At 43.2% G+C, this 17,957-nt stretch overlaps 1 protein-coding gene across 1 annotated transcript; it reads left to right on the top strand.

The window, feature by feature from the left end:
• The first annotated feature begins 206 nt into the window (after nt 1-206).
• Krt23 (keratin 23) lies at nt 207-15,458 on the top strand. Its single transcript, XM_051176290.1, has 8 exons — nt 207-666; nt 5,490-5,572; nt 6,665-6,821; nt 9,182-9,343; nt 9,433-9,555; nt 12,362-12,582; nt 13,412-13,443; nt 15,187-15,458. The coding sequence occupies exons 1-8, from the start codon at nt 271-273 to the stop codon at nt 15,279-15,281; spliced, it is 1,269 nt and encodes a 422-aa protein (XP_051032247.1). The 5' UTR covers nt 207-270; the 3' UTR covers nt 15,282-15,458.
• The last annotated feature ends 2,499 nt before the right edge of the window (nt 15,459-17,957 follow it).

Raw genomic sequence — 17,957 nt, 5'->3', positions numbered from 1 at the left:
GGGCCACGCCTCCAGGTTGCCACTGGGAGGGAGGAGGTAACTGGCATGTTCATGTGGTTCTAAACAACAACAGCAAAGTGTGTTGGCCCAGGGGCACCTCAGGGTTGTCCAAAAGGAAACACACATTGCACAATGATAGGATCTTGTCGGTACAGTTGTCAGAGAAGGAAACTCCCACAGCAAAGGGCATAAAACCATCCTGGGCAGTCTGGGGCAGCTCAGTCCTGTGGTGTCAGAGCGTCTAGCCCTGCTCCATACACAGATGGAACCATGAACTCCAGCCACAGCTTTAGTCAGACTTATTCAGCTTCTGTCCACGGCTTTGGAGGCAGCTGGGGTCGCCCTGGGAGCTTCCACAGGACCCCTAGCGTCCATGGAGGCGCAGGGGGTGTCCGCATCTCCCTTTCCTTCACCACACCAGGCTGTCTGCCTCCTGGAGGATCATGGGGGTCTGGAAGAGGCAGTCCCCTGCTAGGTGGAAATGGCAAGGCCACCATGCAAAACCTCAACGACCGCCTGGCCACCTACCTGGAGAAGGTACGAGCTCTGGAGGAGGCCAATTCGAAGCTGGAAAGCCGTATCCTACAATGGCACCAGGAGAGAGAACCTGACAACAAAAAAGATTATTCCCAATATGAGGAAAACATCATCCACCTGCAGGAGCAGGTAAGACTCTGAGAGACCCTGAGGCTGGTCTTGACACTGCCATACCTAGCAACTTCTAGAAAAATAGGGGAATGGGAAGGGGGTTCCTGGGGGAAACAGCAAAGAACCCAAGTCTCAAGTATTGATCATGTAAATCTTACTGTCATACCTTAAGTAGGGACTCAGGGAAACTTGTTTGTAAAATTAATTTAAAGTGAAGACAGCAAACATTTCAGAATTATTATAGACTATCTTTTCGAAAGCAAGACTGCCTGGTATTCTGCATGCTTTAAAACATTAAAAAGTATATTAGCCTTAGGAATGTCAGGCAGCCAGGTGCTGTGCAGTGTCACCTTAGATCCAACAATGTCAGAGACATGATAAGGGCTGGCTGGTATGCAGGGTGCACCCTCAGTACACAAGGCACAGGAGAGATTTACTTTCTCATTACATCAGTTCAACTCCACAGTGTGACTCTCTATCCACAAAAGACTGAGTGACACTGTTGTGCTGATCATGCCTAAAAAACTGTCACACTCCACCAGCAGATACACACACCATCATGACATCCCTAGCTATTTTTCTAGAAGTTGCTAGAAAATAAACTTGCTCACACTTCTGAGAATGGCATATTACTAGAGGGGGGAAAGGATAAAATGAGGCTAGATTAAAAAACTTGGAAAGTTGGAACAGACTAAAACACTTCTCAACCAAACACCTAAAAAGTTAATGCCCCACCTTCTGGGATGCCTATAAAGGGAGGACAACCAACCATCTCACAGTTATGCTCTTAATGCTATAAACCACCCCTTTGTATGAAGGAGTTCCAGAAAAATCCCTGTGAACTCATGATTTAGCCTACCCTGGCTTCCAATATTAATACCATATTATTTCACAACACTCAGCCATCTTTGCTTGAATGTAGGAAGGACCAATCAAGATAACATAAATCTGTCCTTGTAATGACCCCTAATTATTGAATAATCAGCCTAATAACTGAGTGTGTAATTGCCTTAACTACAGAGTGCACAGTTGTCTTTGGGAAGAAAACAAGGTGACTCAACATCCACACCATGTTTCTCATTTAATGAAGTTGCTTTGGTCTTAGAATGGAGGGAAAAGATGATGTCTGCAAATGGAGAGCTGGGAACATGAATCTCAAAAGAAACCCCAGACTACACCTGATCCAATAACATGTGTACTAGTAAGAGAGAGAAGGAGGGGGAGGGAGAAGAGGGAAGGAAACCATTATTGGGCACTTCCTGTATGCCCAGCAGTGGGGGCAGGAGGGCCAGATGTGCTTGTCTGTGAGAAGGGTTTTCTGCAGTGGTGGGACTGGTCTATGTTATCTGACTTAATTCCCACATGAACTCTGTCAGAGGAAATTGAAGTCCAAAAATGTTGAAACAACCCCTGAAGGCACCAGCAAGAGGCAGAGGTGGGCCTTTCACTCGGGTCTCTTTGGAATGATCGGTTTCTACTTCAGCATGATGCCAACTAGTCAGCCTCATACAAACATGAAACACCTGTGTGCTCACAAGAATAAGGCAGTGGGTTGGCATGGCTATTAGTGCCACACATAGTTCAGCCTGTATCATTTAATTCTCATACCTCCGGTGATGCAAATATTTTTATCCCCAAATTCCAGACCACAAGAATGAAACTAGATATGTTTTCTATTTGTTTTTCTAAATTCCTTAGAACATACTTGGGGGTGGGGGAAGGATGAGTGGCTTCACCTATGTGGACAGGCAGCTAGCCCAGTCTCTATGGGGCCTGAACTCTGGATTTTGAGGGCAAATAGGCCAAGGTTCATGCTTTTCTAGACTTGTATTTTGGATGTCTCATCTTCTCTGGTCTGGAATAGTATCACTCTTGGAGGTTGAGGCTGTCTGTCTATTTACAGATGAGGGCCTTAAGAGGTGTCCCAGTGACCAGGAGCTGGCCTCTCTGGGCCCTGATGAAATACTCTGACTAAATGGGACATTTTATCCTCATTCTGTAATATTAAATGCTACTCAAAAAGTCTGTAAGCAATGTAGTTCAAAAGTGATTCGGAACCTTTTGAAACACAGAATTGGACACAGCAGTAGGAATATCATTCATAAAACTCCTGATGATTCTCAGCATGTGAAATTTGGAAGCCCAGTCAAATTGTCTATTTGCGTCTACTGAGTAGGAGATTACATATCTTGGGGCAATAATACTGTGCTAATACACTAGCTAGATTTTTTTCAAAGAATAAAGTCAGGGCCTTGGGGAGACTCTAGGTGATTATTACAACACACAATTTAAAATCTATGCCTCATATACTGTTTCTCAATCTATCGCCATCCATTTATGAGTCTGAAGGATATCTCAGAAATAATGGCTAGATTATAATACCATATTAAGTAAACACAAACAATGAGAAGTTTCAAATATTAGGTGTGGGTGCTGGAGAGATGCTCCATGGTTAAGAGGATTTAATATTCTTGCAGAGGACCAAAGCTTTGTCCCCAGACCCCACAAGATGGCTCACAGCCACCTGTAACCTCAGTCCCAGGGGATCCAATGACCTCTCTATTCTCTTCAGGCTTCTGTGTGCACATGTTGCACATGCATACACTCAGGAATGAATGCATAAATGTGTAAATGTATATACACAATACATATGTAGATAGGAGAGAGAGTTGGTCTCACATAGCCCCAGACTGACTTTGAACTCACTATGTACCCAAGGATGACCTTGAACTCCTGATTCTCCTGCCTTCACCTCTCCTGTACTGAGATTGCAAGAACATGCGAGCATGCTCCATTTATGCAGTGCTGGGTATTAAGCCCACACTAGGCAAGCACTCTGCAAACTGAGCTACACTCCCCACCCCACCCTACATATGCTTCACGCCAAGTACACTCTAGGACTTCACTCTCATGGACCACAAGAATGCTGGCTGGGGAGGAATTATATACATGAGGTTGGCTTCTCAATGGAAGAGTAATCTCTCTAACTTGGAAAAGCCAAAGAAGTTCATGGAGGTATTTTTACTCCTCTGTTCTCATGTGTGCACTACAGGGCTGCTAAGGAGGGGATGTCAACCAGCCCAGTGGTGTGGATGAATATAGGCATTCAGTGCACGGGGAAGAAAGTGCTCAAGAGTCCCGAGCATTGGGAATGGAGTTACTTTTTTATTTTGTGTGAGCAAATAATACCAAAAATAAGAAGCCTGAAAGGGAGAATGCTGGTTAAAAAAAAAAAATACCATACAGAGACATTGTGGGCAAGAAGCCAGGATGTAGCTGCAGTTTTCACTTTCAGGGCAAAGTTCCGTGAACCTTCCAGAGTCCCTGTAGTGTGACAAGTATGTGTGCAGTATTATCTCATTTACTATCTTCTAACCCTCACAATGCACTGGTGAGTGGCCATTATTATTGTTATCACCATTTTACAGCTGCAGAAACCGAGACTCTGCTAGCTCAGCCAGCTAATGGACAAAGGTGGAACCCCAGTCCTGTTCTTTGAATTCCAAGCCCAGCTCTCCCCAAATGTGTGTAGGCTGCTATTATGCATTCACAGGACCAAATTCCAAGTCCTTGGTGAAGCTTTAAGTGTGGCTGGCGTTTTAAAGGCACCTTTGTATTAAGGCAAAAAAAAAAAAAAGGAATTAGCTGAATTAGCTGTACAAATACAATTGAAATGCCACATGGTTCTATGACTCCAGCTGCTTAAGGATCTCTGAGGTCCCCTGTTTCTACTACAAACCCATCATTGAACAAATGATGAGGCTGAAGCATAAGAGGGGAGTGACTGCCCGACCACATGGCCTGATGGGGAAGGAAGCCAGGCCAAAGAAATGCTAGTTTCTATTGCCGCAATACTCCATGCAAAAGTATTGTTCTACCTTTAGACAATGAGAAAGTGACTCCGTTTCCCCACATCAATGTGGGGCTTTTTCTCTGATCATAATGTCCTGTACACCCAATTGCTCAGACAAACAGATCCACTGGGTCTTTTTTAATGTAAAGGAAACTTAAGTGACCCTGCCTTTAGCTGGAGGTTTCAACACCATGGAGGCTTCTCAAGCCGCACCATTCGATGGTAAAGAATTCACTCCATTCTTGTTTTAACAGCTGCAATAGAGGCAATCTCATCACAAATGTGTTACAAACACATATGTTTTCCTGAAGTTTACATATGTGGTTGCAGTCATTTTGGGCAAAATAATAATAACAATTGCTTTATAGGAAGATTGTCTGAAGCATACTTCAAATTAGCTCTCACACTGGAAGTGTGAATGTGTCAATACTAAGAATTACACACACCTGTACTTTAGGAAATCTTACCCTAAAGCCACAATCAGAAAAACAAACAAACAAACAAAAAAACAAAACTCAGAAGCTGGAAGGATGGCTCAGAGGGCAAGAGCAGCGCTATGCAAGTATGAGGAACTGGCTTTGGATCCTCAGTGTTCATGTCAAAAGCCAGAAACAGCCACGCATACCTGTGACTCCAGCGCTAGCGGTGGGGGGGGGGAGGGAATGGGGAGGGAAACAGGAGGATTGCTGGGAGGTGCTGGCCATCATCCCAAGTCCAGGTTCAGTAAGACACCCTGTCTCAAAATAATAAGGAGAGAAGTGACAGAGCAGGACACTTGAGGTCCTCCTCGGTCCTTCTGAAGCACATGCATGTGCACACCACACACACACACACACACACACACACACACACACACACACCTGTTCTAAGAAGAAAAAGATTGTTGTCTGTGCTGCAAGTTGCAGGCAGAGGAAACTGGAGCTCAGACGTGCAGTGGTCATGGGGTGCATCTGTCTGGCAGCAATAATTCTCTGTGCCTGTTTTACAGATAGTGGACAGTAAGATGGCCAATGCTCAAATTGTTGTGCTCATCGACAATGCCAGGATGGCAGTGGATGACTTCAACCTCAAGTAAGTCCCTTCTTCACAGAGTTCCACAGAAGGAAAGCTTGGCCAGCCAGAACTGCCTGCCAAAATCTTACTGGCTTATAATTAAAGGGCACTACGAGAGTCATGCTCAATTTAAATAAGCCAGGCACAAAGTGAAAAGTGCACGTGATAGCATGTGAAGATTTGAATGAGTTAAGAATTAGGTGCCATCATGCCCCATGGAGGGATACTCCCTTAACCTAGAGACAGGAGAGAAGTCCTAGTCCCTACTTTAAATGACTTGACAGATTTAGATAACCCCTTCTGGATGGTATCACCCTACATGTGGAGTGGGGGGGAAGGGGGTAGTCAGTGTGCATGTGGGGGGGGGAGACAGGGAAAGAGGGAAGGAGGGAGGGAAGGAGGGAGTGAGAAGAAACTGGGATCAACATGTAAAATAAAAAAAAGAATTTGGTGCCATTAAAATCTTTTCATTTAGGGATGGTAATTTTGTTGTATTAATTTAGAAAAAATATATCTATTTTTATTAGATGCACTTTGCAGTATTTAGGGTTAAATTGCCATAATGTCTGTAATTTGCTTCAGACATTTTCAGCAATGAGCCATTTATATTGGTACACACTTGTAATCTCATCTCTTGGGAGGTGGAGGCGGTAGGATGGTGTGTTTAAGAGCAGCCTGGGATATATATTGAATTTGAGAGCTTCCTGAACTATATAGCAAGACCTAATGCCAAAAATAATTCAACCACCAGCTACCATTTAAAAAACAAACATTTTCAGCAATGAATCCAAATGATCAAATATACAAAATAGATATATCATGGGTAATGGAGCCAGGTGATAGGTACAGGTCTGTGCGTGTTCTCTTTTGTGCTGCATTTAAAAGTCGGCATTGAGTCACCAACACAGACAAGCATAGCATGGAACAAATGTTCTATATCCCTGTATACGTCCTGTATCAATGTATCATTGTTCTAATGATGCCCTGATGTATTGGTCAGTCTGTCGTTACACCTGAAAAGTTAGAGTGCCCTCTCTAAGCCCAAGTGGACTCCAGCAAAGCCCATGGCCCTTCCAATAACAGCTGTGCTTAACCTCCCTCTTGCCAAAGGTACGAAAATGAACACTCCCTTAAGAAAGACTTGGAAATTGAAGTTGAGAGCCTCCGAAAGACCTTGGATAATCTGACCATCATCACGACAGACCTGGAACAGGAGGTGGAGGGAATGAGGAAAGAGCTCATCCTCATGAAGAAGCGCCATGAGCAGGTGGGACAGTCCTCAGTTCCTGGGAACCCGCTCTGCCCCTAACTTCACAGTCCAAGGTGACCCCATAGTAACAGAAGGGGCCACCACCTGAATGCCAGCCCCAGTGTTCCTCATAAGAAACCACAGGAACATCTTTTTTTCCCTAATTTCAAAGTTATGTGCTTAGATGTTAAACATAACCAAGTGATTGGCAACAACAATAATAATAATGTATTATTACACACTAGTTTCCCAAACTTGTTAGTATAATACCTTGAGATTAAGGCCTGGGAAGATGCCTCCATGGGAATAGAACTTGCTATTTAAGCCTAAAGATCACAGATCCCACTAAGCAGATGTGGTGCTTCCTATAATCCCAGAACTTGGGAGGCAGAGACTCTATACACAGGAAAAGCTGTCTGGCTAACACTCACCGAATGAGTGAGCTCTGGTTCAGCAAGAGACGCTGCCTCGATAAAATAATAAAATAAGTGGGTAACAGTGAAGGAAGGAAGACAGGTAACAGCAACCTTGAGCCATCATACCCATGAACGTGAATGTGCATGCAAACATGCCTACACACATGTGTGCACAGTATACACGTAAAGATACAGAAAGAGAATAATAAGTAGGCCTGGAAGAAAGCTCAGTCAGTACAGTGTTTGCTGCAGACACATAGAAACCCTGCTGTGATGGTATGTGCCTGTAACCCCAGCACCAGAAGAAGCACAGGCAGGAGGATGCCTGGGGATCACTGGCCAACCCATATTGCCAGACTGGAGAGTTTTATGTTCAGAGAGAGACTCAAAAATAAGTGGAAGGCAACCTCTGGCCTCCACATGCGTGTGCACACAGGTACATGTACTTACACACATATATGAACACATACAGAGAAAGAAACAGAGACAAAAATATAGAGTAAAACATTTGAGACCAAGCTTCCCTCGTTAGCCTGATCTGCCAAAAACAGGGACAATGGTATAAAGAGGCTGCTAAAACTCAAAACTCAGGAATCCTAAGCTACAGACCTGTAACTGACTTACAGAATTACCTGTCATACATTTCAAGTCCCTGAGCCTGACAAAAGGGCAGAAAAAGATTTTAGGTAAAACTCAGTTGCTTCAAAACATCAGAGCTGGGTTTCTGAATAGCTGACTAGACAGTGATTGCTAGTTACACCTTTCCTGTGGCCACTTGGTTTCCATGAAACCGTAGAGAAGCATAAGGCATGGTATTTTTTTAAAGGCTCTCTAATGCCCAGCTTTTGGTTCCTGAACTAACTGCTTCCCCAAAGTTTGGCTTAGAACTGAAAATATTGGCCATTTTCTGCATAGACACATCACCAAAGAGCACTTTCTAGAAAGGAGTCTATTTGTTCCAGACATGTAATTGTTTCTGGAATAGTCTCAACCAAAGAATTGAGTCAAAGAAACCATCTGACTATGTATTGTTATAGTTTGAACATGAAATGTCCTCTGCTGGCTTGGGTTTTGAATGTTCTGTCCCCACTCATGGCACTTTGGGAGGTGGAATATATCTGCAAAAAGTAGAATACAAGGGGTGGGTCCTTGTGGGTTATTTTGTCCCTGAACAGTGAGCTCTCTGTCTGTCTGTCTGTCATCTATATTTCTCTCCCGCATCTTTCCCATACCCCTTCTCCCTCTCTTCCTCTTTTCTTCTCTGTCTCCCCTCTCTCTCTCTCTCTCTCTCTCTCTCTCTCTCTCTCTCTCTCTCTCTCTCTCTCTCTCTCTGCGCTTCCCATCTTGCTCCTTTTTGTCCTTCATGAGACGAGGAAACCCCTCTACACGTTCACAGGTATTTCCTGAATGTGCTGTTCCTTGTTGCTGTGACTCTGATGGGAACACGTTAAGGGGGACAAGAATTAATTTTTGTTCAGTTTCAGAGGCTCAACCCAGGGCTACTTGGCCAATGCACTTGGGCAATGTGTCACAGCAACTAAAGTATAGGACAAAAGAGTTTCTTCAATCCATGGCTAACAAGAAACAGACAGACAGGAAGAGGCCAGGAACAAGATCTCTCCATGGACCCACTCACAAGAACCCACCAGCAAAGTCCCGCCTCCTGAAACTTCCCAAACCAACCAAGAAAATGCTATTGGCTGAGAAGCAATCCCTCAGCACATGGCCCTTTGGGAGGAGACGCTTTATACCCAAACCATAGCGCATGCTATGTTAGTCTTTATGTTATAAAGTTTTGGAGAATATGTTCGTGATGGTTAGTCAGTTCATAATAACCATGAAACTGTCACACCAGTGAGAGTAGCCACCACATAAATAGAACCATGAACCAGTGCCAATCAACACAACAATCCAGCCTGCTTGTCACAGGCCACTTCACTATTGTTCTCTGTTATTAAACAGGAAATGGAGGAGAATCATATGCCAAGTGACTTCAAGGTCAGTGTGAAGGTGGACACAACTCCAGGGGAAGATCTGATTAAGGTCTTGGAAGACATGAGGCAGGAATATGAGCTAATAATAAAGAAGAAGCATCAAGAGTTGGACACCTGGTTTAGAGAGCAGGTAAAAAAAAAAAAAAGTAGCCAGATATCCCAACTCTTCTATTGCCACATGTCACAAGACCAACGTCTCTGCTTATGTTTGCTTCACAGTCAGCAGCCATGTCCCAGGAGTTGGCCAGCCCAGTGCCCGTACAGAGCAACCAAAGTGATATCCATGAGCTGAGGCGAACATTCCAGGCCCTAGAGATTGACCTGCAAGCACAGCACAGCCGGGTAAGTTGAGCTAGAGACATCCTGGACCCTGTACTGTCTCCTCAGAGCATTCTTTGACCTTGTCCCCTGGCCCCAGCACTCTAGTTCCCTTGGGATTTCTCTCATTCTCCATTTTCCGTTCCAATTGTTCATGGTGAGAATGAGAAGAAATGTGTGTACAGTGTAAAAACATAGCTAGACTTCAGTGAGTGGCTTGTTATGGCTAATGCTGTTGGTCATCATATGGACCTTCCCAAGTAGGTCTTAGCCCTCTCGTTCTAAAGATAAGGAAACCAAAGCTCCAGACAGTGAAGGAATTTGGCAAAGGTCATACAACCAGTGAGTTACTGGGGGTGAAGCTGTGTGATTTCAGAGATGATGGATGCTAGGCACACCCCTCCCCATGTTGTCTATTGGTCCTCTTACTGTTTATAACTAGTATGTTCCCCAAACTCCAATAGAAAGAAATTCTGGCACTAGCATGATAGGTGGCAAATTTAGCCCTGGCTGACTCCAATGTGCTCCTCTGTTCATTGTGCATGTTACATATCACCCACAATCCTGCATATGTTCCTGAGTCTAAGCCATTTCTATCTTCATTGTGGTATAATAAGATGCTGTGTATGAATGCTGCTCCCAGAGCATGTCGAGTATAACCTATCATGTGAGTCCCTTCATAGCTACTAATTCTTTTGATCATTCATCAGTGCAGCTCCTGAGTGCTGCTATTCCATGCATCTTAAGAAGGCACAATTAGTTCATTTGTGTAGCAAGAACATATGGCAAATAACCTTGTTTTATGAATTATTGATAGTAATCAGACATTAAAATGTGCACTCAGCTAGGCATGGGAATGCATGTCTATCATCCCAGCACTTGGGAGGTTGCAGAATGAAGGTGTCTAATGGCACACCATCCCAGGCTGTGTAGTGAGGACCCTGTCTCCCATAAGAATGCATTGTCAAGATGACAACAATGGCCACTGAAATGATGACAGTGTGATGCTCCGCAGTGTGTGATGTATTTCAACTTCCCTATTTCACAATAGCTCTTGGGTCAATAAGGTTCTGATAACCTATATCCATGTGCTCCCTTGTCTGGCACTGTGCTTAGCACTGAGAAATTAGTGATGAAAGAGTAAGGATGATTAAACCGCAATTGTGAAAATCATCAAAACCAATGTATGTCAGGTAGAAAGGACCTCATGAGAGAAAGGAAGACATGGCAGAGGGAAGAGGGGCCATCTTAAACACAGGAAGCACGGGACAGCTGAGGAACAGTCTGAGACGAGGAGATGCTTTAAGGTGGATGTGTATTGGAGGGGAGTCGGGGAGCTCCAGGTAGAGGGAACAGCAAATGCCAAAGCCAGAAGGCACAAGTGTGTCCTATGCAGCATCCAGGAACAAAGGGGGTGAGGGATGAGAAAAGGGGAGAGGAGATAAGGGCAGAGAAGGAGGAAGAAGGGAAGGGAAGGGCATGAAGGGGTAAGGTCACAATGGAACCTATGCTGGGTTCTGTAGGCTGTCTTGGAGAAGAGACTGAGAGCAAACCTGTGTAGCCTGCTGTTTGAGGAACTCTGCTTTCTGTAAAGGAAACAGAGAAACTGAATAGTGAGTGGCTGAGGCTGGGTATAGGTTTAAGACAGAAAGTTAAGGTAGGAGGAAGTAGAAAGGATGGTGATGATGAAGGCAGGAGGCAGGGGAGGTGATGGCAACAGACAGTTCATGTCGTTAGAGGCACTGGGGACCAGTACACAGATCAAGTTTATGAAGGAAATGGGGTGGGGGAGGTACTGTTGCCGGAGTTCTCTCCAGATGGCTTCCATTCCTCAGTGAGACAGAGGGCTGAAAGGAGGCATAAGAAGATGAGGCTTGAGGACAAAAGAAAAAGAATAAAATGGGTCTCTGGAACGATGAGAGCTTGCCTGCACCAGTGGTATGCAATTTGACAAACAGGCAGCATTAATAAGAGCACACTGAGAACTAAGCCGCCATTCAAGTGGGAATAGCTAATACAATCAGCATTTTTCGGGCTGGAGATGGCTCAGCCATTAAAGGCTAGACTCACAACCAAAACAATCATCATTTTTTTCCTTCTTATTAATTTATATGGTATGGAAATATAGGTGGCAATTCTGTGCAATGCTAGGACTTGATCTCAACCCTAGCTGAGATGCTTTATTTTGTAGTTTCAGAATTTCCTCAAAAAAAAAATGGCTGCCTGTTAGTGTGGTGTAGAGACCATCACTTGAAACCAAGACTAAATCCACTGAACGACTGGACACTCAGTTATCATTTGAATTTAAGATCAACATCTAAGTCATTTTTAAGTACATAGGAAATGTCCAATGTTATAGTGGGATAATGGTTGTGGGGTAGTCATCCTAAAAGTTACTCATTGCTCATCTTAAATCCAAGTGTAATCATGCATTCCCTATTACACATGGCATACCTATATCAAATTATTTTCTGATGATGCAGACCCTCTCCCTCCTGGAGTTTTTCATCGAACCAGAGATAAAATGGGAACATTAGGAATGGTTCAGAGCCAGGCAGCTTGTGTTCGATCCCCAGTGTGTAGAGAAAACCAGCAGCACTAGGAGGATGCAGTGGAGTTGTCAAGAGCTCCCTGACACAATGGCTTTATGCCCAAAACATGGCATCAGAAGACCCAGCACTCTGTCTGGGACCCAAGTCCCAACTCTGTAAGTCAGCCTGTTTCTCCCCAAGATGCCTAGCAGAGCGGTAGGGGGAAGTTAACACAGAACTAGCCGGTGCCGCCGATGCCCCTAGTGGACTAGTGAATGGGCTATCATTCCCTCTTTCAGAAATCTGCTTTGGAAAATATGCTGACAGAGACCCAGACTCGGTACTCCTGCCGTCTCCAGGACATGCAACAAATCATCTCCCACTATGAGGAGGAGCTGATGCAGCTTCGCCAAGACCTGGAGCGTCAGAACAATGAACACAAGGTGTTGCTGGGCATCAAAACCCACCTAGAGAAGGAAATCGCCACCTACCGCCAGCTCCTGGAGGGAGACATTAAAGGGTGAGGCAATGGTGGCTGGAGCATGCTAGACATGACACCCCCATGCATGCGAATGTATGTATCCCCAGAATCTCAGCCACAGTGGCCTGAGAGAGGGGGAAAGGCTAACTTTCTCTGGACTACTCCTCAATCAGGTCTCTCATTAAGTCTGAGATAAAAGGTTTGTCTCCCTGTGTATGAAGGTTTGCACTCAGAAGAGTTAAATAAAGTATTGGCCCAAAACAGGGATGGGATAAGGATGAAAAGGTTTGATGATTGTGTTCCTCCAATAGAGTACACTCAATTTGAGTTCAAAAATAAAAACAAAAGTCAGAGGGAATGTTTTAAACTAACAGTAGAGAAAGATTTACAAGACTGTCAAGATTTTCAAACTGATATTTCTGGCCATCCCAGGGAATAATAGTTAGCCATGAAGAGGTCTATGTGTGTCCTATGGTCCACAAAAAAATAGGTCCAAAGTTTTTTGTTTTTTGGTTTTTATCAAAGTACATAAATAAAATATGGTTGGGTCAAACTATGACCAGTCTGGGTATCTCAGGGCTCCAAACTTGAGACCCTGACTCTGGAAGGAATGTTGCTGAAAGGGAAAGCCTGCAGGGTGCTGGAAGGAGGGATAGGAAGACTTGGGAGAATTTCCTAGCTCCAAAACATCTAGGAAGTAATCCTTTCTTCCGAGGGATCCAGTTAGCCTTCACAAACTCATGACCTTGTATCTGCCAGGCTCAATAATCCTCCCTAAATAACCGAAAAGTAACTCGCAAGCAAAGGAGCAGAGGAAGGGCTGGCAGCTGCTAGAGTGACTTTCTGTGTTTCTTTCTTGCCTTCACAGGACAAAGGATGAATCTGAGTCAAGAGGAAAAGGTAAAAGAGAACCTGTTTGATTGTCTGACACTATCTATTGCTTTAGTTAATCAGCCTGTCTACCCATCCCATGTTCACCATAATCCTTACCCTGCTCCCAGATGTCCTGAATTCAATTTTTGTTTTCCTCCAAGATGACCAGAAAGAAATATTCAGTTAAATTAACAAATTAGAAACCACAGAGCAAAGTGGGCCCTGGTTACTTTAGCAGTAGAGCACTAACTGTGTGGTTCTTATTCAAAGAACTTAGGGATAGATGAATTAGGGGCTTGATGATGTTTTGTTTTATTTTATTTTCATGTATGTGATGAGATATCTTGAGGATGGAACCCAATGCTAAACATGAAATCTAGTTGTTTCATATATATGTAGTCTATATACAAACAACATTGTAATATATAATATACTCTATATATAATATATAGCAATATCTTAAATAACTCTTTTATGAACTCTTGAAGTGTATAATATCCCCCACAGTATCATGTCAGTACTCTAAAACCTTGAGAATTTGGAGCATTTGGGACTTGGGGATTTTGAGTAAGAGAGGTTCAGCTTGTACATGCAATCTCTTTGCAAAAGAACATAGATTAAAGAGGTGATTGATAGTATTCTGTCTCTCTTGAATAACTAAGTCTGTCACCAAGACTCCTAGGAAATTGCATCACATCAATTCCCAAACCTGAGTTTGTTGAACAGTAGGGGTTTCCATGACATTTGAGTGGAAAATCATAACTGATGTGTTGTCCTGAGGCCAAGTGAAGTTGGAAATTTGACACAGTGCATCCCTCTGTCAAGCAGACATGCTGTCATGCAGTATGCTAAAGACACAGCAAGCATTTTTGCAAGAAAGAAAAGGGACAGGGAAGAGAAATAAACAGCCCAAGTTTTTACTTGTCCATCTCAATATCCCCATACCTTTGACCCAGGAACCATCTTTCTCAGATTACCATAAATATATGACAGAAAAGTTTAGTACACCACAGCATAGATTATGCATCACTTTCTGATTCATTTTTTTTTTTTTGTAAAATTATTCTAAACCATTAGAGATCCAAAGAATCCAAGTTGAGCTAACCATTCCAGTACAGCTGGCCTAACTGCCCTGTTTCTGCAAAACTAAACAGATGGCATAAAACTCCCCTTAGCACACTCTGGGGCAGGTAGCTCAATACTTGATGTACTATCTACTGTGCACTGTGCAAATGGCTTGGTTTTTACATTTCCCCTTATACCTATACCAATAGTGTTCATCTTCCCTATAGCCTAGAACCAGTTTATTGATGTATCAGCAAAGCACTTATTCAAATAAGGGATGATGTCTTTGAAACAGTAAGCGTCCCTGGCTTCTCACCCATCCATGCCAATCCATGCATCTAGAACTTAAAACAAGATGTCCTGGATGGCGTTAGCACTCTGTAAACTCACAGTCTGTGGAGACAAGCCACAGAGTCCTCATGAGTAAAGAATACACCTCAAGAGCTGGTAGCCAGACAGGAGCTTCTGCACCAGAGTCCAGAGCTCCAGAAACCAGTCACGTTCAGAGGCCTTCACTTTCTGGAGGGAGTGGGGATTTCCTCCATGCTAACCTTTTCCCCCTGCAGCAGAGCCCACCATATAGTTTGGTGAGCATTTTACAAAACATGGGAAACTGCAGGGGCTGGGAGCATGGAATTGAACACAAGCCCAGTACACATAATGGGGAAAGCCTGGCAGTGATCTCTTCGGTACTCTTTCCCTTAGGGTCTGCAACATCAACGATCAAGGCCATCACTCAAGAGAGCATCAATGGGAGAATAGTTCTTTCTCAAGTGAATGAGATCCAAAAGCATGTGTGAGGCCACTAAGTCTCTGGCCATTGTAAAAACCATGTTCCCCAGTGGAAAGCCCTTGCCCAGATGATAACGGCTGAGTCTCACTGGGAACCCTTGGAGTTTTCCTATTCAAAAACTTTTCTCTGCAATGGTCTCACCAGACTTCCCATGATGCTCTTAATATATTGCTGGAATATTTGAGTCAAAGAAGTTTATGAATTAAAGCTCTACTCTCCTGCTCTCCCAGGGGCCCATCAATGTGCATCTGGTTTGTAGACAATAAACCTCCATGCAGGTTGCATCCCGTTTGTCCTTACGTCATCAAGCAAGGCAAGAAGGGCTTCAGCATCTTTCTACTGAGATGTTGTGGAGTTCTTCCATGAAAGATCCAGAGGGATATTCAAATGTCAGATGTGTTCCCAGTAGCCATGCACTTGGCAGAATGGTCACCCTGAAGCTATGCCACCCAGGAATGAGGTGTGGTTCTTAAAGCCCTCTAGACCCTGCTAGCAGAAAAGGGGTTGGGGGCCGTAGAGGAAGGAATCTCTGAAAGCTCCCCTGAGGTAGCCAAATGTATGTAAGAAAGTAGCTGAATGTGAAAATTAAAGCAAAAAAATTAAGATTTTGCAGGAGAAATGTCATTACAAAGAATGTTAAGACCCAAATTGTAGATGTCAGGATCCAGAGATCTCTGGAGATCCACAGCTGGCATATGACCTACCAGGATGATGACTCCTGGCCCTATTCTCAGGTTCTAGGAGAGTAAGCCATTGTTGTGTGACTGGTTCTGAGGGACTCTTGGTGGAGGAAAGTGCTAGACGGCCATGAATCTATGAAGACATCATCAGAAGGTGGGAACACAGAATAAGACATCAGCAACTTAAGAGATGAAAGTACAGGATGGGTAAAGTCATCTGTTTTACAAACAAATAGCTGAGGCTCAGAAAGGTGAAAGTAAGTGTTGACCCAAATGCTGGCTAGGCTGGTACTGCTGGAAGATGGTCTATGTCTCATGGTTCCTCCAACAGTCACTTGTTAAGCTAAAAGTGGATGTGACTGAGTGCTTTTGTCATCTGCCACACTTGCAGCATCTCATTCTCATTACTGTCTTCAGTAATAAAATTTCTAGGTACGCATGACTGTTATATCTGCAAGTATATCTGTAATCAATCATGTGACTGAGGAGGCCAGAAAGTATCATATCTCCAAGAACTGGAGATAATGATAATTTGTGAGAGATTATGTGGGTGCTGGGAACTGGACCCAGATCCCCTGGAAAAGCAGCCAGTGATTGTGGCTACTGTGCCGTCTTTGAAGCCTCTTTGAACAGATTAATTGATGATTTCTAAACTTAGAATCTGTTAAACCTGATTTCATTTTCCCTTTAATGCAACAATTAGTGTTTCTAATCTTTAATATCTCCCCAAAAAAATATCTAATAATCTAGATGGAGGAAAAAAACAATAACGAAAAAAGGCTAGCCATAGCACTAGGAATAAAAAATTACCAATTTAACGAAATTCCATGAAACCAGCTGTAAAATTTTAAGTTTGTCATTATGTTTTGACTGTTTTCAGAGAGGCTGAAAGAAAGAAAGCCTCTCCAGTGACTTCTGTGTTCTGTATTTATCTACAGAGATGTGATTCTGGTAAGAACAAACCCACATTAGAGATGATTAGTTATCTTTTACTGTTTCATTCTACTCAAAGAATCTATTGATGTTAATGGGGCACAGATCTCCAAGCAGACCCAAAAATACTTTAGCACCCACTCATTCTACTACTCTGGATATTCTTCCTTAAAATATAAAAAATGTCCACAAAATTTTCAGCCATCCCGCACCCATGTCATTGGAACCTGCATCCACAGATTCAGCCAAACACATGTCAAAATTATTTGGAAAACTAATTGGATTTGTATGGAATGTGTACAGACTTTTTTCTTTGCTACAATTCCTTGAGCAATAGTTTATAACAATTTGCTTTGCAATGGGTATTTTAAGTTATATAGAGAGGTGGAGGGTATAACTCAGTACTAGAGTGTCTGCATCCCACACACAAGGCTGCAGGTTCAATCCCCAGCACCAACAGAAGAAAAAAAAAAAAAAAGACCTCCTGGGAGAAGGGGACATGCCAAGGCAGAGTAAAACTTACAAAACCCAAACTCAGAAAGCAATTACTAACCTTCTATCATAATTTATATGTGATTTAGAAGCTGTAAATAATCTTCATGTAGTAACCTACAATCTTATTCATTTTAACACCACCAGTTGAAGTAGCCCAGGTGCCCCAGTTTTCCCAGGAAAATTCCCCAATCCCAAACAAACTGAAATTGCAGTCTTGCATCAGTCAAGAACTGACTAAGAGGCAAGTTGAGAAAAATGGAACATCTAAATAGTGAGACAGTTGCATGAGTTTGAGCTCTAAAGTCACATAGACTAAACTTTATCCTGAATTCAAATCAGCCCAAAGCTCTTGCGAAATACCCATTACAAATCAATTAATTCTTATGTGTTGAGGCAAGCTGTCAACCAAAGAAGTTTCTGTTTACATTTGGTTTGAACAAACACACACCTGACCTCATGAAAGAGGAGGTAATAAATTCTACTATTTTCATTCCAGAAACACTTGGAATAAATAGTAGTTATTATGCTGCTATCACAACTGAAAAAAACAGTTGCCTAATCCAGATATGTGGGAA

Source organism: Phodopus roborovskii, unplaced genomic scaffold (assembly GCF_943737965.1).
Source record: "Phodopus roborovskii unplaced genomic scaffold, PHOROB, whole genome shotgun sequence".
Classification (NCBI taxonomy): Eukaryota; Metazoa; Chordata; class Mammalia; order Rodentia; family Cricetidae; genus Phodopus; species Phodopus roborovskii.
This window is presented reverse-complemented; position numbering and strand designations above follow the sequence as displayed.